The 27767-nt window shown below is 34.9% G+C and overlaps 1 protein-coding gene across 1 annotated transcript in view; it reads right to left on the reverse strand.

Annotated features, from left to right (window-relative positions):
• FYB1 (FYN binding protein 1) overlaps positions 1–27767 on the reverse strand; it is an 85397-nt gene that overhangs the window by 13119 nt on the left and 44511 nt on the right. Inside the window, exons 3-13 of the mRNA XM_069492158.1 lie at positions 21335–21381; positions 19110–19129; positions 18613–18647; positions 17505–17625; positions 14961–15120; positions 14337–14478; positions 10279–10301; positions 7308–7374; positions 6308–6445; positions 4553–4578; positions 2205–2271 (exon numbers count right to left, since the gene is read on the reverse strand). Coding sequence (XP_069348259.1) covers positions 2205–2271; positions 4553–4578; positions 6308–6445; positions 7308–7374; positions 10279–10301; positions 14337–14478; positions 14961–15120; positions 17505–17625; positions 18613–18647; positions 19110–19129; positions 21335–21381 — 846 coding nt within the window. The remainder of the gene's footprint in view (positions 1–2204; positions 2272–4552; positions 4579–6307; positions 6446–7307; positions 7375–10278; positions 10302–14336; positions 14479–14960; positions 15121–17504; positions 17626–18612; positions 18648–19109; positions 19130–21334; positions 21382–27767) is intronic.

Consider the following 27767-nt stretch of genomic DNA (forward strand, 5'->3'; position numbering starts at 1 on the left):
ATATTCAATCTTTATCTTGATCATTTTATCAATTGTCCTTTTGTGGGTGTGTATGTGAGAGAGAGGCGCATGAGAGAGAAAGAGAAACATACCCTAAGTATTTTGATCAATTAATGGACCTAATATTTTTTAAAAAACCCTAGAATCCAGGTATAGAAATTCACCGTATCTCATAGATACTAAACAGACGGAAGTCAATAACTATCATATAGGTGAATAAGTCCAAGAAGTGACTTTCTAGCCTGGCTACACATGGGATCACCTGGGAAGCTTTCAAAATATACCATACCCTTGCCCGATTCCTGGAAATTCTAATTTAATTTACATTAATTTAAAATTCTAATTCAGTCTGAGTGGGGTTCAGGTACTAATATACATATTTTAAAGGCTCCCAGTTGATATTAATTTGTAACCAAGGTTGAGAACTATTCACTAGGGTTAAGTATGGATGTTAGGGAAGGGATGTGAATCTCTTCAGAAGGGAATTTTAAAATTAGGATATGCGTGAATCATGAAACATTTTACACACTGATGATTTTTAGATAATTTAAGATAAAGTTTTGTCTGTAACCAATTTATTTAAAATATTAGATTCTTAATTTTTAAATCTTAGCATTTAGCTGGTTCGCTGTGAGAACTGGCACAGTGTCCCGTATGAGGGTCTGCCTCTGCTCCCCGTACCTCCCGCCTACGGTAGTCTGGGCACTGCTGAAATCATTGCCCCAGGCGAGCCCTCTGAGGCTATCAGAACATACATGAAAGTTTAAAATGCTCTACAAACTATCTTTGAAAATAATGTGTCAAAATTTATTTAAAAATAGAATGCCATGTTAGAGAACACAAACTTGTTTTAAACTCTGAAAATAAGAAATCAGGAAGAAAACAGTCCATATCAAATACAGTTTTGTCAGCTGGGATTTATTTTGCTTGGAGAAAAGGGCCAGCGTGTGGCTCTGGATTTCTAGAGAGCTAGTTTATGGAATGTGGTGGCGTTTCTACAGTAATATAAAACGAAAAAACGCATTGGAAACTGTCAAGGATTGAAACACCAATGGTGAGAAATATTAAAACTCGAACATATTACTAAGATTAGATTTTTGTTTCAGGGAGAATGACTCTCTTTTCATCTTTCTTATTTGTTTTGCTTGTGGAACTTAATCTTCCTCTTTGAATGACAGCATATTTTCCCTTCAGATTCTTTGATCTTGATACACTTGCGAGTTCAATAAAATTAGTTTAACAACGTTGGTAAAAAATAAATACTTTGGAGTTCACTCATGCATTTTTACCAGTACAGCTCAGAAGACACCACTTACTGTATTCCATTTATGTTACTTTCATCCTTTAACCTATCAAATACAAGACCTTTTTATTCATCTTTCCTTTTTCTTGAAAAATCTAGGGAAGTGTTCTTGCTTTTATACACAGTATGTATCAGATCATCTTGCACATTTATTGGTATATGAGAAGGCACCTTACCATGTTATTTTCTATTTCAAAAGAATTTTCAACAGGGTCTCCTTTTGTATTAACTGATCTAAACAGATTTTCATCCAACATTAGCCTAAAATTAAATTGAAACTTTAGGTAAGCTGAAGAATGTCACTGTTCACTGTTGACTTTTTTTTTTTTTTCAAATTTGAAAGAAACCTTTGAGATTCTGATGCTTTTATGAAAATGAGACATACCTAAAAGCCCCTTTAAAAAACATCCTTTTTATTTTCCATAAAAGAGACCATCTTGTGGAGGACAGAGGTGGCCTGAACAAGATAAGTGAAGGCGGAGATGTAAGCTAAGAAGTATATTCAAGATAAAAAGGTTGGGGAAAATAGCAAAAATAAAGGGAGCAGATGACTCAGTGAGATCAGTTGTGATCAGGATGTCAAATATATTTTCCCAGTGGATGAGTGAATAAATGAAGGCACACATGGGTGAGTCACAGGGCAGAGGTTGATCAGGAGACAAGGAGCAGAATGGGGGAGGGGGAGGAGGGTTTGGGGAAGGGCAGGAGGATTGGTGCTGTCCACTCACAAATGCAGCAGAGGGGTTAGAGATGGGATCAGAAAGAGACACAGCTTTAGAGAGGACAGAGCAAACATAATTGCACACAGTAGACACGCACCCCAGTGCGTTTTCATTTCAGTTAAATTTTCTTGGGCAGTCTAATTTTCATTACTTCATTGTAATTAAAGCATTTAAATTACCTCATCTCTGCTGGCGGAGCAGGGAAATCAGAGGTATCCACATCATCGTAAACTTCATCTCCCATGTCTAATGAACGACAGAATACCAATGGTTGAACTATTGTCAGTTTAAATTTTGATATGAACATTCAAGAATTTTCTTTTGTTTGATACATATATATAGATATTTTTTTTTTTTTTTTGAGAGAGAGAGAGAGAGTCTTGCTCTGTCATTCTGGCTAGAGTGCAGTGGCATGATCATAAATCACTGCAATCTCAAACTCCTGGGTTCAAGTGATCCTCCTGCCTCAGCCTCCCTAGTAGCTGGGACCACAGGTGCGTGTCACCACGCCCACTTAATTTTTCTATTTTTATTATTTTTTAGTAGAGATGGAGTCTCGCTCTTGCCCAGGCTGGTCTTGAACTCCTGAGCTTAAGCAATCCTCGGCCTCCCAGAGTGCTAGGATTAATAGGCGTGAGCCACCACTCCATCAATGATGTTTTTAATATAAAGATTGCTTTGGGGAGAATAAAAGACATTTTCTTGGTTTCTGGGTACATTTCCCCTGAAAGCACTGTCTTGTTCCTTAAAGGGGTGAGGTTCTTATCTCCCTGGATGCGTCTGTTATATTTTCCTCAAAAAACCAGTGTACCAGTGATCATAATTGTAACTATTGTTAACTAGAAGGAAAAAGAAAAACCCACGGAGCAGTGACTCTGATTGATTATTTGAAGATCTACAAGTGTGATGAGTGGAAGGAGTAGCAAATTGCTGACAAACAAATCAACATTACTGGCGATTGTCAGGATGAAGTGGAGCTTGAAATCAAGATTCTTATGGGATTTCAAGTGCTTTGGTAATAATATATATCATTTTATTTAAATGTCCCTTCCTCCCTCTAACCCTCTGTTCCTTCCTTCTCTCACTGATCTGTTCCTCATTAACATTTACTTTACAGTGATAGGAGGAGTGGCACCACCTTCAAATGGAAAGAGTATTTCTCTCAGTAAGATACTTCTGATACCAGTAGGTGCTGAGAAACAGTATTGGCAGGAAAGCTGCCATGACCTTAACTGGATTCAATGTCTTTTCCAATCTGTAGATATTTTTCTTCCTTCTAGACATCTTGTTAATAAAGTCGGGAAGAATGTTTCCTCTCTGCAACTGTTCAGTTGCTCTACAGCAAATTAAGCTGAAGATGTGAACTGAAGAAATTGCAAATATTTTAAAGAATGATTAGCATAAAAAGTTGAAATGCTCTCTGGTAGGGCAAGGAATTGATTTCCTTTAAATGTTTCTCTCTCTCTCTCTGTCCCTCTCTGTATCTACAGATATAGATATATCTCTGCGTGTGTGTGTATGTGTGTGTGTGAGAATTCAGGTTAATTAATTTCACAGAATAAAACTTGCCAAATTATATGAAAAAGCCAGAATAAATACTTTGAAAAATATCATTGGTTTCCAGAGAGTAAAAAATTCTACTCCATGCACATGTACTTAAAACACACTTGAGAACAAAAAACTTAAAACAAGAAACACATTTTTCATTGAATTGATTATATTTGTTCCATTTTTATAACTACTTTTTGTGGAGTAAAGTTTTTTGAATACTTTTTGAATATTGTAAATTAGAATATAAGCATATCATCAGATACCGATCAAATTGAGTTAGTCCTTTACCTATTTTCAAACTGATAAATGAAAAGAAAGTTTTAACGTCAGATAAAATGTTTGGAAGAATAGATTATCTCTGTGTTGGCTTGCTCTTTTAATTTATTTTTAAGTTAAATAAACTTTTTGAAAGCACCTGAATACTCTTATGAGACATTTTATTTTGTTCAAAGAAAATTTTTAAAAAATCTTTTAAAGATGTGTCTCATCAGGGATAAAAAATAATTGAAATTGTACTAGGAAGACACTGTGCTACCTTTAAAAATTTCCAAATACAATATTAATTATACATTTAAAAAATCAAAGAAATTAGATCTAAATGGGCCTTATTGGCACACAATCCAGCATGTTTTAGATATCTTTACGCAGAAGTCCCTTATATTAAGCTTGGACTGAATTGGGGTAAGGGGACATAGGGGTTGTTGATGCCTATTTCTTCCCACTTATCCCTAACTCCATAGCAGCTCCTGGAAGAACAGTTTAAAAACCATCAATATTTTTAATTTTTCTCATCCTGCTATTTTATTCTTGAGCAATGGTGGCCACGCAGGTGAAGTTACTTGCCCAAGGTTACATACTTCATTATTTTCAGAGTCAAGACATTAATGCTGATACTGTGACTATATCCAATGCTTTCCCACTACCCCATCTGTAAGAAATAAAGATACAGAATATACAATTAGCTTTTATTACTTACCCAATTGTTTAGGGGGAGAAGGGAAACTGAAAAAAATATGAGAACATAATTATAATCAGACTGATATGAACATGGAAATTGATTATATAGGAGAGGTATGAACAGCCAATAGCCCAGAGCAATATAAAGGCTAATTAATCTGTTGACCACCATTCCTTTCTCATCCTCCATTTCTCCACCAAATTCAAGTTTCTGTCCATCAATTTGGAATTTAGCAAGACTGTTTTGAACCCCAATATTGGCCAAAAATGTCAACAGTCAAGAAAGACACTCAATTGGCTTATTTTACCCACAGACATTAGACACATGTTTTCAGATTTGTTCTGAGGTTTACATAGAATATTAATTAGAAAATTTACTCTGAGTACCACACCAGAGTAAATTTAACGGACTCAGTATTTTTAAGTCGTTGTGGCATACATATCTCTGGCCAAAACTAGTTAGTTGAATTAAAGAGTAAAAACGCAAAGTCAAAATCAATAGAGGCCAAAGGAAATGACCACGTTTCCCCAATATGTACATATATACCCCCAGGAGAATGGTGCATGAGAGGAATATCCACTTAAACTAGAGAGTGAGAGCTTATTAATAGAAGTGACCTGATATCAGGATTAGATGGCATTTAGTGTCAACAAAAAAGACCTGTGCTTTTATTATTTTCTGAACTATGACTTCTAAATACACACACACACACACACACACACCCCACCCCTCCCCTGCATTGAAAGCGTGGTGGTGTACAGGATAGGAATCAATGGTTAAAGCAGAATGTGAGGGACCGTTAATTCAAACTATTCAAAATCAGAATTGAATGGTGTGTAATTGAAGCAGGAAAAAAATCTCTTATTTTAAAGTAAGGATTATATTTGCATAATACTGTTCAAGAGAGGACTTCTCACATTTTCTTAAAATTTCAATTCTACTCTTTATTGTACTATTGTTTTGCTGTTTCACAAAAGGGTTTAAAATTAGGAATGCTATATAGAATTAATATCTTACAAAGATTTTAGTTAAATATGGTGAATTCATTAGGTATACATAAAAGAGAAAGACTTTTTTGTACAAGGAAACATGATTAAGATTCTTAAATTCATATGTATGGAATTTATACTACAGGCTTATTTTGGGGATAGAAAAAGAAAAATTTTGGCTTGGTTTTTATGGACAAACTCAATATATTTAGAATGATTTCAATAGGAGAAATATAATTCAAATAGCATTAATATGTCATTATTATGGAACAGAGTTACAAAGATTTTAAATACTGTATTTAGAGAAAAGAAATTCCAAATCATGTCCTTTATTTCTAACAAATTAATTTTTAAAATAGAATGCATGTTTTTAAGAGTAGTCAATATAAAACACTGTATAGTAAAATTCGGCATTGGAATTGTGAGCTTTTAAATGAAATAGTTCAGTTAAAAAATCCTATTAAATGAAGTGTGTGAATGTTTGTGTATGAGTGTATGAGGGTGTGTGTGTACTTGTGTGTAAGTGTCTTTTTATGCACGTTTGTGGGGAAAGTGAAATATATCTTTGAACTACATGATAATTTTGGATACTTGGGCTCCTCTATGTAATGCATGAGTTTAAAGGATGACACCATAAATGAGACTAAGATGATTAATGGAAAATAACATTAAGATGGCTTAAGCCTATCAGAATTTGGTTATTGATTATTGAATATTAGTAGCATTTCATTAAATAAATATTAGTGTAGTTATTGTGCACTGGATTTAGTTGGTTGATTCTTACGATGAACCTTCGTTACTGTCTGACTCAGAGACTTTAGGTTTCCCTCGTATACTTTTCTTTTTGTCATCTTTCCCCTTTAACATCTTCAAAATCCCCCAGGACCACGTGTTACTCTTCTCTTCAACCTGTAGTGTGGAGCTTTGGAGCATGCAGGCATTGATCAGAATGTAATAATTAGTGGTATGTGAAGACATTGCATGGACATTCAGATTATATTTTGCTGCATTAATCATTCAGGCAATTAACAACGCATTGTATTCAACAAGATGATGCTATTAAGCTTATAGATCATGGAATTTGAATACTGCTACTATAAGGCTAATCACTTTTTTCTATTAAGAGAGAGTCCTCTTGGTTCTTAAAATTTAAAGTTAAGTGAGTTAGGATTAAGTTTTAAACATTACTTTAGCTTCATTTATGATTAAAATTAAATAATTAATAGATTTAAAATTTTTAAGTATGCTTTTTTAAAATGGAAAGAAATTTATTTTATTATTAACCTAAAGAATGCTTATTTTTATAATTTATTACTAAATATAATAACTATAAAGATATTTATTATTAAGATAAAGGATTAAGTATTCAGTACTGGTTCTGCCACAGATAGCATATGGTCTCAATTTATTTGGGTTGCCTATAATTATGTCATTGTACAAGGGATAATTATGCAACTGATAAACTCTCCAGAGATTATTATAAAAGTAAATTGTTGACTGATGAATAAATGATTAGAAAAGGTTTGAAAAAACATCTACAATACCTGTAATTTATCCTTTTATTTCACTTCTTTTGCCATAGTCGTTGAGATTCTTTCAATCTACCCTTTCATTTAAGTGTAGTGCAATTACACTTCCTGATTTGCTATTGCTGTTAAATACCCAACTAATTTGGAGTAATGTAACAAAGAACACTATTTTCTGGTTTTGTCCTAATTGGAAATCAAAAGTAGGTTTCAGCATATACAATAATTTACAAAAAGCAATTCCCTGATTGTTCTTACCCATCATCAGCATCTTCCTCTTCAATCCCATCATAAATGTCATCATCTGGTGGTGGTGGGAACATCCCTTCATTTGGAACAGGGGGAAAATCTGCTGTTAATTTCATAATTTGGCCATGTAATGGTCACAGATTTTGACAATAGATCTTCCTTATTTAACTGCAGAAACTGTCTTTTATACTAATCATTCAAGTAAAAAGCCTTTACATTCCTACTCTCATGTGATTATTGCTTTGCTGGTCATTTTATAAGGAATTATTGGGGCTAAAATTACAATAAAAAGTGAGAGGTGATAAGAGGTACCATGGACTTGAGTTGAAAGGAATGGGGGAGAATAAACATGAGAAAAAGTAAAATTGAATACGGTATAGAGTTAAATACTTATCGTTGAAAAAGAGAAGTGAAGAGGCGATGAAAAATCTAGTTAAGAGTGAGAACTCACTTAGAAAAAGATACTGATCAAGATATAAATGAAGATGGAATGAAATGAAATGAAAAGTGAATTTGCAAACATTGATGGTGCTTAAAACAAAGAAAGAAATGAAAGGTAACCTTTTTAATATGTGTTTTTTTAAGTTAAACTCTTGTTCCATTTGTTACAGTATGCTCCTCAGAAACCTTGCTATTTGATAGATATTTAACAAATGTTTACTGAATGCCTTCCATGTGCAGAAATACATACAATGAATTTGAAATTTGACTTTTCATATGAGAATTTTAGCTCTGCAAGGTATTAGTTCAAATCCTTTATTTTGCTGCTGGGAAATATAAGGGTCTTGAGGAGCCACAGTCAAAGAGACCATATAAGTTATTGTCCAAACAAGGATAATTCTGAAAGTGAAGGGGGATGCTGTTATTAATTGTGCTCAGCCAACTGGCATAAATCAAGACCTTGCTGGGCACATTGGAGTGGGGTCACCCTATGATCCATCACAAACTGGGAAGAAAGAAGTGATTTGCTTGGAGTCTCTTGGTGGCCAGGTCTAGAATCCAGTTCACTGGCTCCAAGGCTAGTGTTCTTTAGATCACATTAATATCTAATTTATTATTTTGCAAGTTAAAGCATTTTGTCATTAATTTACACAAAAATATTGAAGACTTACAGAGAAACTACTGATAAAAGTGTGTGGCTTCCTATGCTCATGGATTGGAAGAATTAATATTGTTAAAATGACCATACTATCCAAAGCAATTTAAATAATAGATTCAATGCAATCCCTATAAAAATATCAATGTTTTTCACAGAAATAAAAAAAAAAATCCCCAAATTCATATGGAACCAAAAAAGAGCCAAAATAGCCAAAGCAATCCTGAGCAAAATGAACAAAGCTGGAGACATCACACTACTTGACTTCAAAATATATTACAAGGCTACAATAACCAAAACAGCGTGGTATTGGTATAAAAACAGACATACAGGCCAATGGAACAGAATAGAAAACTCAGAACTAAACACAATTTTACAGCAAACTGATTTTTGACAAAGGTACCAAGAACATACTTTAGGAAAAAGACATTCTCTTCAATAAATGGTGCTGGGAAAACTGGATATCCATATGTAGAGGAATGAAATGAGACACCATCTCTTGCCATATACAAAAAATCAACTTAAAATGGATTAAAGGCTTAAACATAAGACCCAAAACTATAAAAGTATTATAAAAAATACATAGGGGAAACACTCCAGGACGTTGGTCTAGGCAAAAATTTTATATCTGGGACCCCCAAAACACAGGCAAAACCAAAAAGACAAATGGGACTATATTAAACTAAACAGTTTCTGAACAACAAGAGAAACAACCAACAGCAAGACAACCTCTTGAATGGTATAAAATATTTGCAAACTATTCATTTAACAAAGGACTAATATCTAGAATATACAAGGAACTCAACAGCAACCTCCCCCCAAAAAACCCCCCCAAAACAAACAACAAACAAACCCCCAAAAACAAAAGCCCACAGACAAAAATTAAAAAGTGGGCAAAGGATCTAAATAGACATTTCTCAAAAGAAGACATGCAAATGGCCAACAGGTATATGAAAAAATGCTCAACCTCATGAATTATCAGGGAAATGCAAATCAAAACCACAATGAGATACCATCTTACCCCAGTTAGAATGGCTATCATCAAAGAGACAATAATAGATGCTGGTGAGGATGCAGAGAAAAGGGAACTCTCATACACTGTTGGTGGGAATGTAAATTAGTACAGCCATTATGGAAAACAGCATGGAGATTTCTCAAAAAACTAAAAAGTGGAACTACCATACAATCCAGCAATCCTGCTACTGAGGGTATTTATGCAAAGGAAAGGAAATATCAAAATGACACATCAACCTGCATATTTATTGCAGCACTATTCACAACAGCAAAGATGTGGAATCAACTTAAGTGTCCATCAACAGATGAATGGATTAAAAAGTGTGATATATTTATACAATATAATAGTGTTTGGCCGTAAAAAAATGAAATCATGTCATTTGGAGCAACATGGATGGAACTGCTGGTCGTTAAGTGAAATAAGCCAGACACAAAAAGACAAACATTGCATGTACTCACTCATGTGTGGGAGCTGAAAAAGTTGGTATTATGAAGGTAGAGAGTAGAATGATAGACCCCAGAGGCTGGGAAGGGTGTGTGTGTTGGGCGGGGTGGGGGAAGAGGAAGAGTGCTTGGTTAATGGGTACAGATATACAGTTAGAAGGAATAAGTTCTAATGTTCAATAGTAGAGTAGGGTGACTATAGTTAACAATAATGTATCGCACATTTGAAAATAGCCAGCAGTGAGGACTTGAAATGTTCTCAACACATAGAAATGATAAACGTTCATGGTGATGAATATCCTAAATACAGTAACTTGATCATTACACAGTCTATGCATGTAACAAAATACTACAGATATACCTTCATAAATATGTATAAATATTATGTATCAATACAAAAAGTAATCAAGAAAGTGTGTGACTTACCTCCACTTCCACTCTGACTGTGGCTAGAAAAAAAAAACCAGAAATATTAAATTAATATATGAATTATTTAGCTCTCAAAAAGAGAAGTACATATATTGATCACTTACACAAAAGGGAAATAATATTCCAGTTAAAATTTATTAGGGTGCTATATGCAATAAGGAAGAAAAATATTCCTTATCATAACAGATGACTAATAATAAGGTAATAAAACAAAACAAACAAAAAACAAGAATTAAGTGAGTTAGAGTACTACATATGGTATTCAAAACGATGACACTATTGCCTTTTAACATTTTCCCATGAGGCAGTTTTCAGAGTATACATTATTACATCATTCCATAGATAACTATTAAAACAAACCCCAAGGGTATTATTCCAGAAATCATAATAGAGCAGTTATCATTGCATTAAATTCAATCTTCTCTGAATATCTTATAACTGCAGCATTGTACTCCTAGTCCAATAGCCTTAAAATTTTTTTAAAGGGAGAACTTTTTAAAAATTGAAATCTTATTCATAGAGTTTTTAATATAGTGTGACCCCTGACTCTCTAAATCTAGATTGCCTGTGTTTTTTTATTTACTTTCATAACATTATGTGGTTTCCCTATTTTAGCATTTATGTTGTAATTGTCTGTTTTGTTGCCTGTATCTCTCACTAAAATGTGAATTCTGTAAGAGCAAAGGAAATGTCAACTGTGAGAAGTGGAAACATATCAGAAGTCATCTATTTAATTACCTCATTTTGCAGAAAAGAAACTGAGGCTCTGATACATTAAGTGACTTGCCCAAGCCCACTTCTACTCCTGGAGGCACTCCCCATACCCCTGCTTTTCCCCCTCGGTTAATCTGTCAGCAACAGTTACCAGTTTGCTGTTGCCATCAAACAGGGCAATTATATAGTACTCATATCTGATTCCTTGATGTTAAAAGTCAGTAAAAGAAAGTGATCTGATGCAGATCTTGCCTTAATTTAGACATAAAAACATACTGCTGCTAATGGAACTTTGGAGAAAAACATGTTATAAGCGTTTTGCTGTATAAATAAGGAATTGACTTTTGAAGAAGTTGCAGTACACTCTTCACTTGCTTAGGTACCATTTTTACATTTATTTTCCCTGACTCTCCTCTCTGAGCATGAAGCAGGCAGTTGGAGTTACATGAAGAGTTGCATCGTGGTTGGCTGCCACTCCTGACAAATATGTTTCATCTTGGCAATTTTTATACTCAATTCCTACAGAACAGGGTTGTGGTGATCAGGAGCAAACCCATTTATTTCATTTCTAGAGCAATTCTTCAACTTCCTAAAATGGCCTGTTCAGAATGTAAAACATTTGAAGATGGGAAGAAGACGAAGAGAGAGAGGAGGGTGTGAGTGGAGAGGAGGGTGGGGAGGGAGAGAGAGAGAGACGTGGAAGGAGGAAGGTTTGCTGTGTGATGGAAGAGTGGTATTTGCATTTGTAATTTCCTTTCCTTCAATGTGTCATATTCATTACAGAAATTGCTTTAGTGGAGAAGAAGGAGAGAAGGACCTGTCAGGACCTGTGTTTTGAAGCCTCATGTCTATTCTCAGAGTTGGAAGCCTGCAGCCATCTCTCCTCAATGGGGGAATCAGGAAAGGGTGGGCAGAGAGTGCAGGAACCAGGGGGCATGCAGAGGGTAGAGAAAGAGAAGATGATGCCTTCTCTTCTCATTCTTGCCAGGGCAAGCTGCCGACTATATTCAGCATCTTTCCTTTTTCTACTAAGAACAAAGCACGTTCTGTTTTAAGATCTCTGCCAGCAGCAGCTGTAGTTTCAAAAATAAAACACGTATAGAAATAGCTTCTTCCTTAATTTTCTTATTAAGTATGCATAAGAGAGGCATAGATGCTAGTAAATATTGTGGTGTTATATGTGTTGAAGATACTGAGCATTAAAACCATACAATACACTTCTTCCAACCTCATTCTTTATTAAATATAAGATTATTTTCCTGCTACATGTTTACCAACTACAGCATGTTTTCAGAGTTGGGGTATGTATGTATTTAATAAAATGGAAAAAGGTAATAATGTTAGTTTTGGGAAATATTCACCTAATATGGTTAAACAATACTTCATTTTAAGAACATCATTTCTTTCTTGTGGATTTATTATTTTTATTCTTGAGTATACACAGCAGTGTAAATATGTATTTATTAATGTAACTGGGGTTCTTTAAATACAAAATAAAGAAAATGTACTTTTAAAAAATAAATAAAAGATAAATATAAAGTATATATCTTGTTAATATACTTGACATACTCATGTCCAGAAAATTCTGTAAATTGTAGAATATGACCATTTGGAACTTCATCTGACCCCCAAACTGGCATTTACTGACTCTCAAACTGGGCCAATGTGTTTCTTATTACTAAAGTGATCCGCAAATCAAATTCTAGTCCATGTATTGCATGTTTTGACATGTTTTACATAATTTATGATCATAACATGGTAAGGCATAGCAGGCTGTAATTTATGTTAGAAAGACAAACTTCCAGAAAGCAGCATAACAAGTTTAATTGATATTATGAGGTAAAAGACTCTAAGAGGGAAATTAAATTCTTCATGTTTTATAAGAATATTACTAATTTGGTGGTTTTTAAATGATTGATAATTAAATTTTTTTCATTGAAATTTGAGTTATGAAGAATGCAGACACAGTTTTATCCAGCTGAATGAAGATCTAGAATGATCGTTGTTTTTTTTTTTTTTTTGGTTTTTTTTTTGGCAGACTCTCGCTCTGTCATCTCAGGTAGAGTGCAGTGGCGTCATCATAGTTCATTGAAACCTCAGATTCCTGGGCTCTAGCTATCCTCCTGCCTCAGTCTCCCAAGTAGCTGGGACTACAGGTGCGTGCCACCATGCCCGGCTAATGTTTCTATTTTTTGTAGAGATGTGGTCTTTCTATATTGCTCAGGCTGGTCTTGAACTCCTGACCTCAAGCAATCCTCCCTCCTCTGCCTCCCAGAGTGCTAGGATTACAGGCGTGAGACACCGCACTGGCCAGATCGTGTTTTTTGGGATCACAATGGAGGTTTCCTAATTTCAAAAGGTGGGCATAGAAAAATGAGGATTCTGAACTGGGCTGGAGATTTTCCTCCATCTTTTCTTTCAACTTGGGATCACGGCTTTAATAGGAAAGGGAGGTATTGGAGGAAAGAAGGAATGAAAGGTGAAGGGGAATGGAAAAGTATGAAGGAGAAGAAAGGACACAGGAAGATCACAGCGGGGACAAAGAGACAGAGGGGAAAGGATGGAGAGAGAATGTAAGGCTTAGAAGGGAAGGTAGAGAAGGAAAGGGTACAAGGAGAAGATGGCCAATCTTTCCTCTTGCTCCTCCAGAAAGGATGTCTTATTCTGTCATTCTGGCCCAGGCAGGTGTTCCCATACTTTTAAAAGGGAAGGTCACTTTAACCTAGTGGAATAAACGGGCTAGGGGAAGTTGGATCCTTAATTGATACCCAAAGATCATAGGGAATTGACTTTTTACTTTTTTAATTAATTAATTATTTCACATTATTTATTGCAACATATTTTGAAGCAACAAAAGATTAGAAACAACCTCTAAATATCATTTTTAATTTTAAAGAGAAAACTGAAGTTGTAATAAAAACTATTTTTTTCTGTTATATTTTGAAATAATAACAACAAATATATTTAGACTCAGAGATTTTAGAGTAAAAAATGGGCTTATTTTATGCTTCATATTTTACCAAATCATATTTACATTAGGCATATCCCTAAGATCAAATCATAATAAATATTATAAAACGGTGTTTTGAAATGACAACATATTTGACAAGACCTGGCAAATGGCCCATTACATTTCAAGTAGTGCTTGATATATATATATTCAAACAGTAAAATAAAAGACTACGGAGTTTTAGATGACCCTTCACCCATCTTGGGATTATTGTAAGTGGTCATTGGGTTTAGCGATAGAGATATGGAAGGTAAAATTGTAGCATCTTGAAATATATAATCTCTGACAAGGAGACTGTCTGGTCTGCTCTACAATATGTATTTGCACGTACCTGCTAATATCGTCCTGCTCTGCAACATCATCATATACTTCTTGGTCATCCTCAATAGGTCTTGAAAGAACAGCAAGTGAGGTTTTTTTCCGCTTCAAAGAATCGTAGTCAATCTCTACAGCAGTTGTTTTAATATAGCCATCTACCAAAAAGGAAAAGATTTATGTTAGGGCAACTGTAGTGTAAATATTTTAAAATTGTGAGTAATATATCAATTGGACATTTGCTCTTTAAAATTTTCCTTTATTTATTTGCTTGCAATTGTGATTTATACTCTGTCAAAATCTTGTCCTGTTGTATTATAGTTTAATGTAAGCCTAGAGACTGTTTTAAAGATTCCAATGTGATTCACATGAACCATTGTTTCCTTTTAACATCATTGAGGAACACAATGCCCTTTGTTCCACCCTGTAATAATATAAAATTTTACATTGTTCCCCACTAAAAAGATAACACGGATGAGGTGAAGATGGAATTATTCCTGCCATTTAAAACTTTCTTGCCTTTGTCCACCCTGTAACATTCTCCTAACTTGATGCCTATCAGTAGTTCCAGAGGAATTTGCGTATTTAATATTGGCTTAAAAAGAAAACATTTTGAAGTCATAGGGAAATTTTCACTCACATGACCCCCTTGCTGTTCTACCCAACCATTTTCCTTCAGGGTTGTCTGTGATGCGGATTATTTCAATTTGTTCGCCTTGCTTAAAGCTCAGTTCATTCTTTCCTCCTTTGACATCACAGCAAGCTTTTGCTTGATGGATGACTTGAATAGGGCCTGTTAGCTACAAAGAGAAAAAAAAAGTAGTAACAATAGGTTTCCTTATTATTCAGAAAAACTTTAAGGAATGCAATGTTGAGAGATAATAAGTCTACAACTTGCTAAACTACCTATATTGAACATTTACAGATTTGAACCAGAGATAGAGGGTGAATGTCATTGCTGGTGAATATTCTTATAGGAGGGATTAGGGAAAAATCTCAGAGGCCAAGCAGGATCAGCAACGAACAGGTGAACATGTGCTTGGGGGCCAGGAGAAAGTGGTAGCGATCTGTTGACCTTAGGAACTCTGCAAGAGGCCGGCACTGGCAGCCCCAATAACTGAATAGCACTTCGGTACAACAATGGATGCTGAATGCTTTGTGTTTCATGGGATATGCTGGTGGTCTGTTTGGTAGGAGTGTTTTTTCCCCTTTGCATTGTGTAGTTATCTGATGGCTCTCTGCAGGCAACAGCAAAGGGAAAGGTGGGTGGCAGTTGTAATTGTGGGAAAAGCATTTTCTATTTTTATTTATTTTTTTTAACTTTGTGCCTGTCTATAAACTTGGAGTAAACATTACCTGTTATAAACAAGATAACATTTTAGAAATAGCTTTGTAAATTAAAAAACAGCAAACAAATGTTATGTGAAGTTTTAAAATTAATATCTTAAATAGTTGGTGGTTTCTTGACAGCAGGGGAATAATCTAGTTTAGACCATGAATCCCAAACTCTTAAATTTCTTAATTCTAAATTGGTATCTTTTCAACAGAATTTCTTGGATCTTTTGATATGCAAATATGCATGGTGACTTTTGAAGCTCTACCTTATTTTATTGAATATGATGCCATGAATTGTAAACATGTACCATTAATTATGTACCACTAAGAAACAAAGAAACAGCTTAAATTAGATATGTCATGATGTTGATGGGTTTCAGTTCTCACATTCATTTAATTTTCTTACCTATTATCTATTAACATCTTGTGGAAAAAATTTAGCTTGTGAAGTCCTAGTCTTGACAAACTTTTGAGTCCATATTTAATGGTCTGATTTCCGTACTCTGTTTTTTTCCTACTAAAAATATTTGAATGAATGAGGGGAAGTAATGTAAAACTGGTTTCTCCAAAGGAAACATATGGAAACATCACATATAATTCCTTCAGAACTATAAACAATCTCTTCATGAAAAGAGCACTACATTTTCATTTAAGAAATTAATTCTTCACTTGAAAAATATAGACATTGGTAGACATGCATTCTGTGTGAGTAAAATGTTTTAATATTCATACCATAATCATAATCTTACTTGTACATAGTGAGCTGTTTCAAAATGTAATGAAAACCTATAATAGATACAGTGCCTTCTGTGCATTATTTTGTTTAATTACATAACAAACTTTCTGAACTGGTATCATTTATTCTCACTTTAAAGATTAAGAATTTAAGGCTTAGAGCAGTTAAGTAATAAGCCCCGTATCATGTGCAACTCGTATGTGCAGATGGAATTTGAATCTGCACATCTGTCTGACTGACTCTATTCTGTATGTTTTTCCTTCACTGTGCTGTTGAACCTTTGCTTTAATACAATAAATATGCTGGGAAGTTATATGTAAATCAGATTTTTATAATTCAAACCATATATTAAATGCTCCGAAAGGAATAAATATTTAAAGGAACCATGATGTGCATCCTTTTTTAAAGTGAAGAATAATAGTATTGTAATTCAAGTGATCACTCTAAATGTATCTGATGTGTACACCCACACCAGATGAGCCATGTCATCAAAGATGGTGTAGCCAAGAGAACATAGCCTGTGAGTGTAGCATTTACTGGCGGTAGTAAGAGAAGTCACGCAATTATCAGAGAAGAGAGAGGTCAGAAATCCAGATAGACAAAGAGGAATGAGAAACAGCAGGTATCAGGGGTCAGCATGCACACAAATTTAAAATAAAGGCAAAAACATAAGTCAGGTCCAGATACCAGAAATTAGAGTAGTTCATAGAAATCTTACTCTAACACAGGTCTGGTTCATCCAGGAGCCACTTGTATCCCTTGCCCCCACTAAAATACATGCCACACAGACATCTATGTGTGTGGTGCTAAGCTCATACCATAAGTAGGCATTATGGGAGAGCCAACATGGGTTTGAGTGAGTATTCATTCACTCAATCAATATATAATTTCCTGGATGCCCATCATAAAATAAGCCACCATATAGTATATGAATTTTATCATATTACATTTTTCAGTGCAGGGATAAGGGAACACATTGGCCAATAAGTACTGTTATGAAGATAGTTACTCTTTAGAAATAATGATTAAGTAATTTTCCAACTTATGTAGGTTTCACGAATGGTGCCCCTTTTGTGTGAAAGTTATAAAAAGATGTTACTCTAAAGCCCTTACTTTAAACTTCTTCTTTATTTCTTGTTCTTTCTTTTCTTTCTCTTTCTGTTCCTTTTTCTCCAGCTCTAATCTCTTCTTTTCCTCCTTTTCCCTTTTCTTCTCTCGTTCTTTGGATGCTTCTCTGTGAATAGAAATTGTTAGATAGTTTCTGCATCTGAAGTGTTGATGTGGCAGGGTTCACTATTCAGAGAGGTTTCTACCCACAACAGAAGATGGTATCTGAAGCATGGATGAAGGTAAAACACCAAAGGTTGGTCAAAATCCTGGATGTGCGAGATTGTTTTTAAAACCGGCAGGAGGCACAGAGCTCAGGATACCTTCCAAAGGCTCTGCTTCCCCTGACAACTTGTGCCAGCAAGTGGAAGCCACTGTTTATAAAGGCCCAGTTCTTGCTGCATGTTGGGATGAATAGAATTCATTTTTCTCCCTCTCTCTCTCTCACACATGCACGCACACCATGCATTCACAGGTATACATACAAACCTTGGTTCAGCAACGTTAGTTAGAATTGGTTGGATAAATACTGGGTAGAAGAAATTAAGACATCTGAGACCCCCATTTGATAAAAGAAGATAACATATTCATTTCTACTCTCACCCACTTTTCAAGAAATTTCTTAGTCCTGGGCTACCTAGAAAGCCATTTTAGAGCTATTTTTAACATCTTTCCAGGTGGAAACGTTAGCAGGCAGAAACATTGGTATCTGGGTGCCATGTTAAATTATTTCTCTTAGCTCCCCTGTGGGTTAAGTACAGCCCAGGTAAGAAGGTACAACACATAAGTTACTAATAATTCATTTGTCCAAGGATACACTGAGAACAAGGAATATAGATTCCTGTCTCTGATTCCCTTCCTGTGGTTTACCTATTATTATAGGCTGCAGACCTCTGGCCTCTTACACAACAGCTTGTTAACAGAGTCCTTTGTAGAATCCTTAGAGAACTAAAGAAGTTTTAGTTCTTTGTATTGAAATAAAGGTTATTATTATATGCCAATTGCTTGAACAAATGAAGCTTCCCTCCTGATAGTGGTGTATACCCACTTGCCCTTGTACAAAACATTATATTTATCTTAGAAGAAAAATTTCATGGTAAAATGTAATTCATACATGTCTTCATATGTTTCTCCATCACTCTCTTGTTCCTGTCAAGAAAAACATTGATAATGATTAATTTTGATTATTCAAAAAGTTAACATACACATATTACATTAATCAAACACTCAGTAAAACAAGTATTTGTAAGCATCTTACTCTAAGTATACGTAAATTTGGCTTGTTTAAAATTTTTTTTTTTCCTCTTTAGAGATATACTGGGAAAGTAAACACAAAAAAGTTTCATTTTCTATCTTGCTATATAATTTAGAAGTGTAGCCAGACTTAAGTTTATGTTCAGCACTACAACATTACTATGAGTCAGTGTAATGACTGGTGTTTAATATCTCAAGCATTTTAGATGAATTAAGATTATAAATGAAAAAATAGCATCATTACTCATAAGAATTTTCATCTGTTCAGTTTATACCAATAGAAAATGAATCATAATAATTGTTAAATATTTTAATTGTAGCAATGTAATGTGAAAAGAAAAAGAAAAAAAATCTGACCTCATCTAGATGTCCTGTACCTAAAGGATTAAAAAGAGAATAAAATTTAATATATTTTAATAAGAAAACATCTTAATATAGGATTATTTTATATAATATAATAATATTCAAAACAGTTCATAATCTAACAGAACTCATGCTTTGTCAAAGATATGGAAGAATATATGCTTTAGATCCTTACTGTGGATTTTTTGATACTTGCAATTTAATCACGAAATCATTTCATTGGCTTTCATAAAGCAATGCAAAAGCCAAAAAATAATCAAGACACAGTTTATTCCCTTTATGAAAGGCATGTCCACTTGGTTCTATGGGTTTGTGTACAACGAGGAATTATAAAAAAATCACAGCTAGTTATTCCCAAGGATTTGCTTTCGGGTATTAAACAAATCAAGTTATTTAGATTTTTTAAAAAAAATTTTTACTGTTTAAGAGTTTTGTGTAATATCAACTAATTACCAGATATCAAGACATAACCTAATATTAAGAGCAATAACATAATACGAAGAGCGATAATACTAACAGTGTGTTGTTGGTATAAGAACAGGCAAATAGACCAATACAATAGAGCAGGGAGTTCAGTGACATATGCAAACTTACATGTACACATTCATAGAATATACACATAAACACGCACATATATACACACGTACACACATACAGAGTTGATATGGTATAAAGGTGGCACTATAATTTAATGAGAATAGGATGGATTGTTTAGAGTATGGTAATGAGAAAACCAGCTCCATACATAGGCGACAAATCTGCATTTCTACTAACTCCACAAAGGGGCACTACAAAGAGACCAAAGACCTACATACATTTAAATGACAAAGTTCACAGAAAGAAAACATGAGGACATTTTTATTTCATAAGAACTTTTTAAAAAAAACTTAGGAAGCATAAATTAATATAAAGCAAAAATTAATGAATTTGATTATATCAAAATTTATTTATGTTCAGTGAAGGACAGCACGGGCTAAGTTAATAGACAATGGACAGAATGGGAGAAGATATTTGCAATACTTGAAACTGACATTGGGTTTATATCTGGAATATAAAGGAACTCCTGCAAGTCAACCAGAAAAAGATATGAACCTCAAGAAAAAGAATGGTCAAAAGATAAAAACTGGCAACTTACAGAAAAAGAAACCACAAAGACTGATAATCAAATGAAGTGTTCAAACTCAAGAGTAAGCAGAGATATGAAAATTAAAAGGAGATATAGGCCGGGCGTGGTGGCTTACGCCTGTAATCCTAGCACTCTGGGAGGCCGAGGCAGGAGGATCGCTCGTCTCTGCTAAAAATAGAAAGAAATGATCTGGACAGCTAAAAATGTATATATAAAAAAAAATTAGCCGGGCATGATGGCGCATGCCTGTAGTCCCAGCTACTCGGGAGGCTGAGGCAGAAGGATTGTTTTAGCCCAGGAGTTTGAGGTTACTGTGAGCTTGATGCCACAGCACTCTAGCCTGGGCAACAGAGCGAGACTCTGTCTCAAAAAAAATAAAAATAAAAATAAAAGGAGATATAATTTTATATGTATAAGAAAAAAGTGGAAAGCCGAATAATGCCATGTGCTGGAGACATGTTGGAACCTTAATGCCCTATTCATAAGAACATAGACGGGTGCATCTCTTCTGGAGAGCACTATCATGCTGTCAACATAAGAACTCTACAGCATACGAACAGCGATTTCACTGCTGGATAATTATCTTAAGGAAAGTCTCTGAGAGGCCCACATGTGGTGTAAGTACAATAAGGTGCACTGCAGGATTATTTATGGCACCAGTCAGTTGCAAACAAATAAAATGGAGATGAATACTGTGGAGTACCGCACAGTAGTTAACAGCAACAGTTTAAATGCATACACAGTGATACGAATGGGCCCCCAAACCACATTATGCTGAGAAATATGGTACTAAAAAAACCCAGAATAACCTATAACATACTGTTTATGTAAATTAAATATATGCATGTATTCCACGATATGTGAAGAATACGTACACACAACATTAAATAAGTTATAATATTTGTCTATGGTAAGGGAGAAGAAGGGAAGTGGGGATAAAAGGAAATAAACAAATAAATAACACAAAACAAGAGAGGGGTCTTACATGGACCAATGACAATAACAACCCCTTCACAGCCTATATGGAATGATCAGCTCAAACTTCTGTACCTAGGGTAACAAATAAATAAACAAAATGTCTTTTGGTCTTTACCATCAGCGTGCATGACACCATCTTGCTGTTCTTCATTTGCAGGGCTTCTGAAAATAAGACAGAAGAAAATGTGAGACTGGAACAAGTAGATTCTCTCCTTACAATAAAAGAGAAAAAAAGATTATTTTTTGAATTATTCTTTTCTCTTTAATATTTGCTCTGTTAAAAACTTCAGACATCACTAGGATAGGCTTAAGCCTTGTATTTACGCTGCTCTTGTGGTGGAAAATGGAGAATTGGGAAACTTGAGTGCAGCAATATACAATCATAGTGGACACATACAATTAACCCATTGCTTGAGGAGAATAATATGTTTTCCATTAAATCGGCAGTAAATCATTGATTCAATTCCGGGATTCTGAAAGCATTTGATTGGCTCTATGGCATATATACCAAAGAGAATTAGTTCCAATCCCTGACTCCTTCCTCTTTTCCAGATGGTGTCCACCTGGCTTTGCTTTCATCACTTTGTAGCTTGGACTCCAGGGGACTTCATTCCAATGGCTCGTAACATAATTATCAATACCTGGGTCCCACTAATCCCTAATGATTTATGTACACATCTGTATTTTCTATTCCTAGTCTCAGGTTGATTACCATAGCTGGAGAAAACTGCCAGTTTTACTTACTCTGGACACTACAAATAATTGGTATTCAATCTCAACTGTACTCCCTTCAATACTATTCTATAATCTCATTACTCTTTTTCTATCAGCCTTCTCTTGCATCATCCTTCTCAGTACCTATTAAAAACTTTCATCACTTTCATTCGATTCTCAGCTTGACTATTGTTGGTATATAGGAATGCTACTGATTTGTGTACATTGAGCTTGTAAGCTGAGACTTTGCTGAATTTATTTATCAATTCCAGGAGTCTGTTGGCAGAATCTTTGGGGTTTTCTAGATACAAGAACATATTGTCAGCAAAGAGCGATAGTTTGACATCTTTCCCCATTTGGATACTCTTGATTTCCTTCTCTTGCCTGATTGCTCTGGCTAGGACTTCCAGCACTATGTTGAACAGAAGTGGTGACAGTGGGCAACCTTGTCTGGTTCCAGTCCTAAGCAGGAATGCTTTGCAAACTTGTACAACCTCTATGGACATTAGTGTGGAGATACCTCAAAGAACTAAAAGTAGAACTACCATTTGATCTAGCAATCCCAATATTGGGAATTTACTCAAAGAAAAAAAATACATTTTATTAAAAAGACACTTGCACTCAAATGTTTATAGCAGCACAGTTTACAATCGCAAAGCTATGGAAACAGCTCAAGTGTCCATCAATACATGAGTGGATTACTAAAATGTGGTATATGTATACCATGGAGTATTACTCAGCCATTAAAAAAATGTTGAGCTAATACCTTTTGTAACAACCTGGATGGAACGGGAGACCATCCTTTTAAATGAAGTATCGCAAAAATGGAAAAACAAATGCCACATGTACTCACTGCTAAATTGGAACTAATAGATAACACTCATGTGCACACATGGTAGTAAAATTCAATGGAAATTGGGTGGGAGGGGGGAGAAAGGGATGGGTAAATTCATACCTAACAGGTACAGTGCACATTATCTGGGTGATGGACACACTTACGACTTTGACTCAAACTATACAAAAATAATTTATGTAACCAAAACATTTCTACCCCCATAATATTCTGAAAATTAAAAAAAAAAAATCCAGCTTTAGCAAGAACCCTGCTAAGTCAGTTTAGCAAGAAACTTCCCACTCTTGGTATCTGATCACCCCTGATATCTGATCAGCTTCCTCCTCCTCTACCATCTCCCAGGTGATGTCTGATGGCCCTGGCCTGTCTTCAGCAAGAATCCTGTTATGTTGGTTTAGCCAGAATGCCCCTTACCTGTGATGTTAACTCTTAGTAGTTTTCCATCCACTTTCTCCTATCTTGCTCCTTGGCTACAAATCCTCACTTGTGCACACTGTATTTGGAGTTGAGCCTCATCCCTCTCCCCACCGGCAAAATGCCAATGCAGTGGTCCCTTTCCACATTGTGATGGTCCTGAATAAAGTCTTCCTTGCTATACTTTTAAAAAAATTTTTCATCACTTTCCTCAAATCTGCTGTTTCTCTCCTTTCCCCTATAATTAGACGACCTTGTTTCCTATTTCACTGATAATATTGCAGTTATTGGATGTAAATTCTCTTAAGAAAATACATTCCCATAGCCCATGAGCATATCTGCAGCTGTACCTGTCCTTACCTCCCTTTACCGAAGCTCTTCTCTCCACCTGTGTTCTGAATCCTATCTGAATTCTTGGTAATTTTATCCATCAATTATCCTCTTTCATTCACATGTCATCATATTTACATTCCTCTTATTCCTTCACTCTCCATCCCTAGGTATTTCATTCTTTGTTTTCTCCCTCAGCCCAGGTTACTCTCATCCATAAACAACAAACACTTTTTACCTCTCTGAATCCCCCACATGACCACAAGATATTCCTCCTTTATCTGGCCAAGCTAGAACAAACTGTCTACACTAATTCTACTTCCTCTCTTCTCACTCATTTCTTCACTGACTATAATCTTTCTTCTATTGCCACTTCTTCACCGAAACTATTCTTAAACATATTAGCTACCAAATCCCCTGGACACCTCTCAGAGTGAATCGCACTTGATTGCTTTGTGGCCCTTGACAGTATGGGCCATTTTGCTCTCTGTGAGTCTCCTTTGTTTGTTTCCATGAGAAACATCTTCTGGCTCACTTCTTGTCTCTGTGGCCACTATCCCACAATTTCCTTTGTGGCTTTATTTTTTTTTTGACTTCCTCTTTCAGTGATGATGTTCCTTTGTATTCTGGTCTTTGTTTTCTACTTTTTTTCCATTTTACAGTTGTCCCTGAGTGGTTTTATATACGCCTACAGCTTCATATGTGTGTGTGTGTGTTTTTTTACTTAGATGTCCTACAGCCAGTTCTATATCAATATCTGATATAAAACTGAGGTTTCCCCTGTCCATCTCAGCCTAAACCCGCACTCCCTACGAGGTTTCTTATCTTGGTGAATGGTACTGCAATTCACATATCCACCCAAGCCTCAGATCATCCTTTACTTCTCACTCTTCTTCAGCCCCACGTCAAATTAATCATCACATCCTGTCAGCTCTCCATATTTAATTTCTCCTATAATTCAATTCGCTCTTCCATCTCTCCCCTCTCTCCTGCTGGACACGAGAACAGGATTGTATCATCTCCAGAGTAGACTCTGGCAGTGGCCATCTGGCCACTCTTCTAGTAATGAGAATTGCTCCTCCTCTTCCCCACCCCGACTGTTCCTTCTCCAACTTTTGCCAGAAATATAATCTCTCATGTAAAAATATCACTCTTATGTTCAAGACTCAAACTGCTTTAAGAATTAGGAAAGAGAGTTACTTGAAGTCAAGAGATGCTAGTTGCAAAACCAACTCCATAGGAAGAATGCGTGCTGGAAAAGTCTTCTGATCACTAAGACCATAAAAAGGGCTTGGTGGGTACATTTGTGGCTCAGGCAGAATTGCCACGGATATATGTGTCTCAGTCTCTACCTGAGATGGTAAACATCTTTAGTGAGCAACTATAACTCTAATAAACTCACTTTTAAAAAATATTGCAAATTAAAAATTTACGCATGCTTAGTTTTCTTTTTATGTAAGTGTAAAGGCCCAGTTAATCAGCTCATTAAATTGGTCATCACAAGACACTTGTTTCCCTTAGTGAGTCTTTTTTTTTGTCCTTGGAAGATTCAGAATTAAATACAGAAATGATGAAGTAAGCCAAATTCATGGTAAAAAAAAAAATTGTGGAATAAGTTTTATAATAACTGGGACAATATGTATGTGTTTAATATTTTAAGTATTTGTGATATTTAAGAGATTTGTTACATTAGAGAATATTCTTTTAGACTTGTTACATCAATTTAAAATTTGTAGTTTAGACGAAAAATAAGGACTCCAAGTATTGAGTGTCGATGGCTGCTCACATCAAAAAAGGAGAGTCGAGAGTATATTACGATTTCCTAATAAAAGAATATACCATCATCTGAGTCTTACAAAATAAAATAAGTAAAAAACTCAGCCACCTCTATATCCAACCACTAATTTACGGGAAATACAGAGGAGAGAGAAATACATAAGCTACATTATAGAGAAGCAATTAGCAAAATCTAGACTATGGGTAACTATAATATCCACAAACAACTTAACAAACAACAAGTAAATTGCAAAGAATAAAATAAGGATAAGAAAAGTTAGCCTATAGCTTAAAGGAGAATGATAAAACATATCATTTGGATTCTTATTCAAATAAACTTAAAAAAATGCATTTTAAGAGACAATTAGAAAATTGAACACTGACTCGATGTTTTATATTAAAACACCAAGTTTATTTTTTAGCGTCACCTATTGAAATATTTGTGGATGAAATTATATCATGTTTGTTATTAGTTTCAAAATAATATAAAAGGGAGGTGGTTAAGGGTATAGATAAAACAAAATTGGCTATGAATTTATAATTGTTGAAATTGGTGAAGGGAACATGGGGGCTCATTATTCCATACTATTCTCCTTGCCTTTTATATGCTTAAAATTTTATAATAAATATACTTCTAAAAAGTATAAAAAATAATTGCAAATGCTATTGGAATATTTAAGAGAACTGGCCGTGGTTTAATTTAACAGATTTACAAGAGTCATTTAAGTTCTTGAGAGGGTTTTGCTTAGTGGGGTCATTAAATTTGTTCATTTGGGTGTTTGGAATGCTTAAAAGTGAAAATATATTGAATTTATACATGCAATGTAAAACATCTAAGGAAGTTTAATTAACTAAATTTATAAATAGAACTGTTGATTTTAAAGAATTTAATCTGAGCCACTTGAGTTCTCCAATCATTAATCAAAAATCTTCCTGAAAATAATTCTTATTTAAATAAAAATTACTAGGGAACCAAGCACCATGGCTCATGCCTGTAATCCCAGCCCTTTGGGAGGCTGAGGCTGGAGAATTGCTTGAGGTCAGGAGTTTGAGATCAGCCTGGGTGACATAGTAAAATCCTGCCTCTACAAAAAAAAAAAAAAAAAAAAAAATTAGCTAGGCATGGTGGCATGGTGCCTGTAGTCCTAGCTACTCACTACTCCAGGGAGACTGAGGCAGGAGGATAGCTTGAGCCCAGGAGTTCAAGGCTGGAGTGAGGTATGATTACACCACTATACTGCAGCCTGGGCAAATGGAGCAAGACTCTGTCTCTAAAAAAAAAAAATAAAAATAAAAAAATAAAAATTACTAAATGTATACATAGAATAACAAGTTAAATAATATAAATTTATGTACTTAAAATAAATTAGGTATTTACATTACCTTTAATGAATTGAATATTAATTAAAAAGAGGTAAATACCTTAGACATTAATATAAACTGACATTGTACAGAATAAAATCTATAGCCCTTTCCATGGCATACAAGGTTCCTATGAGCAGCTGTGTCTTTTATATTTCTTTATTTTTCATATTTTCTTTGCTCAGATCATCTTCTTCTCATATATTAATGCTGAACTCGCATACTCTCTGAACACTCTCTGGTTTCTTGTTTCTCCATGCTTAGCCAGTGCTTCTCTTCTCTGGAATAATCTTCCCCTCTCCTCATCCCCTGCTTGTGGCCCTCTTATTCGTTGAGCCTCTCCTTAAACACTCCCTCCTCTGTGAAGTTGTCCCCAACTTCCTGAAGCCCACTCGCTGCTGTGTCTATGTGTCATCTATCCACCCATCACAGTGATGATTCTGTATCACTTAATTATAGAATCATTGCTTACAGGTCTCTCTTCTCACTGCCAGGCCATAAACTCCTTGCAGAAAGAGGTTGCCACTTTGTTAGCTCATTATTATGATTGCCATTTTTAGAAAGCTATTAAAATCATTCTTCTCATGATAGGCCTTTAATTTTTTTATGAATAAATGATTTCTCAGTAATACTAGGAGACTAAACTCACTTTTATTACTAAAGTAAATGATTATCATTTTTGAAAAAGGATGTTAAATTGAAAAGACCACTGGACTTAAATTGTTGACTTCTTAAAACACCTGGATGACTAACAAATACTTGTAAAATGAAGGGTATTTATATACCACATTCATACATGTGTTCCTGCATGTTTATGGAAACCATGTATTGCTTGCAGACAAGGTTTGCCTGCACACATTTATTTGTGGACCTGACTTTATAGCCTATGAATCTTAGTGCTATTTGATATAGGTCTTTATTCATAATATGTATAACATTAAAATATTAAATAAATACGAAATAGTGGTCACAATGGTAATGAGAGTAAAGAATAAAAGGAAAAGAGATGAGGAAGAGAAATAGGTGGAGATGCCATGAATAAATCCAGATCAAACTGTCAGCAATGGCCCAGAGTGTTCCAGGGGCACTGAGAAAAACC

Source organism: Eulemur rufifrons, chromosome 17 (genome assembly GCF_041146395.1).
Source record: "Eulemur rufifrons isolate Redbay chromosome 17, OSU_ERuf_1, whole genome shotgun sequence".
NCBI classification, from domain to species: Eukaryota; Metazoa; Chordata; class Mammalia; order Primates; family Lemuridae; genus Eulemur; species Eulemur rufifrons.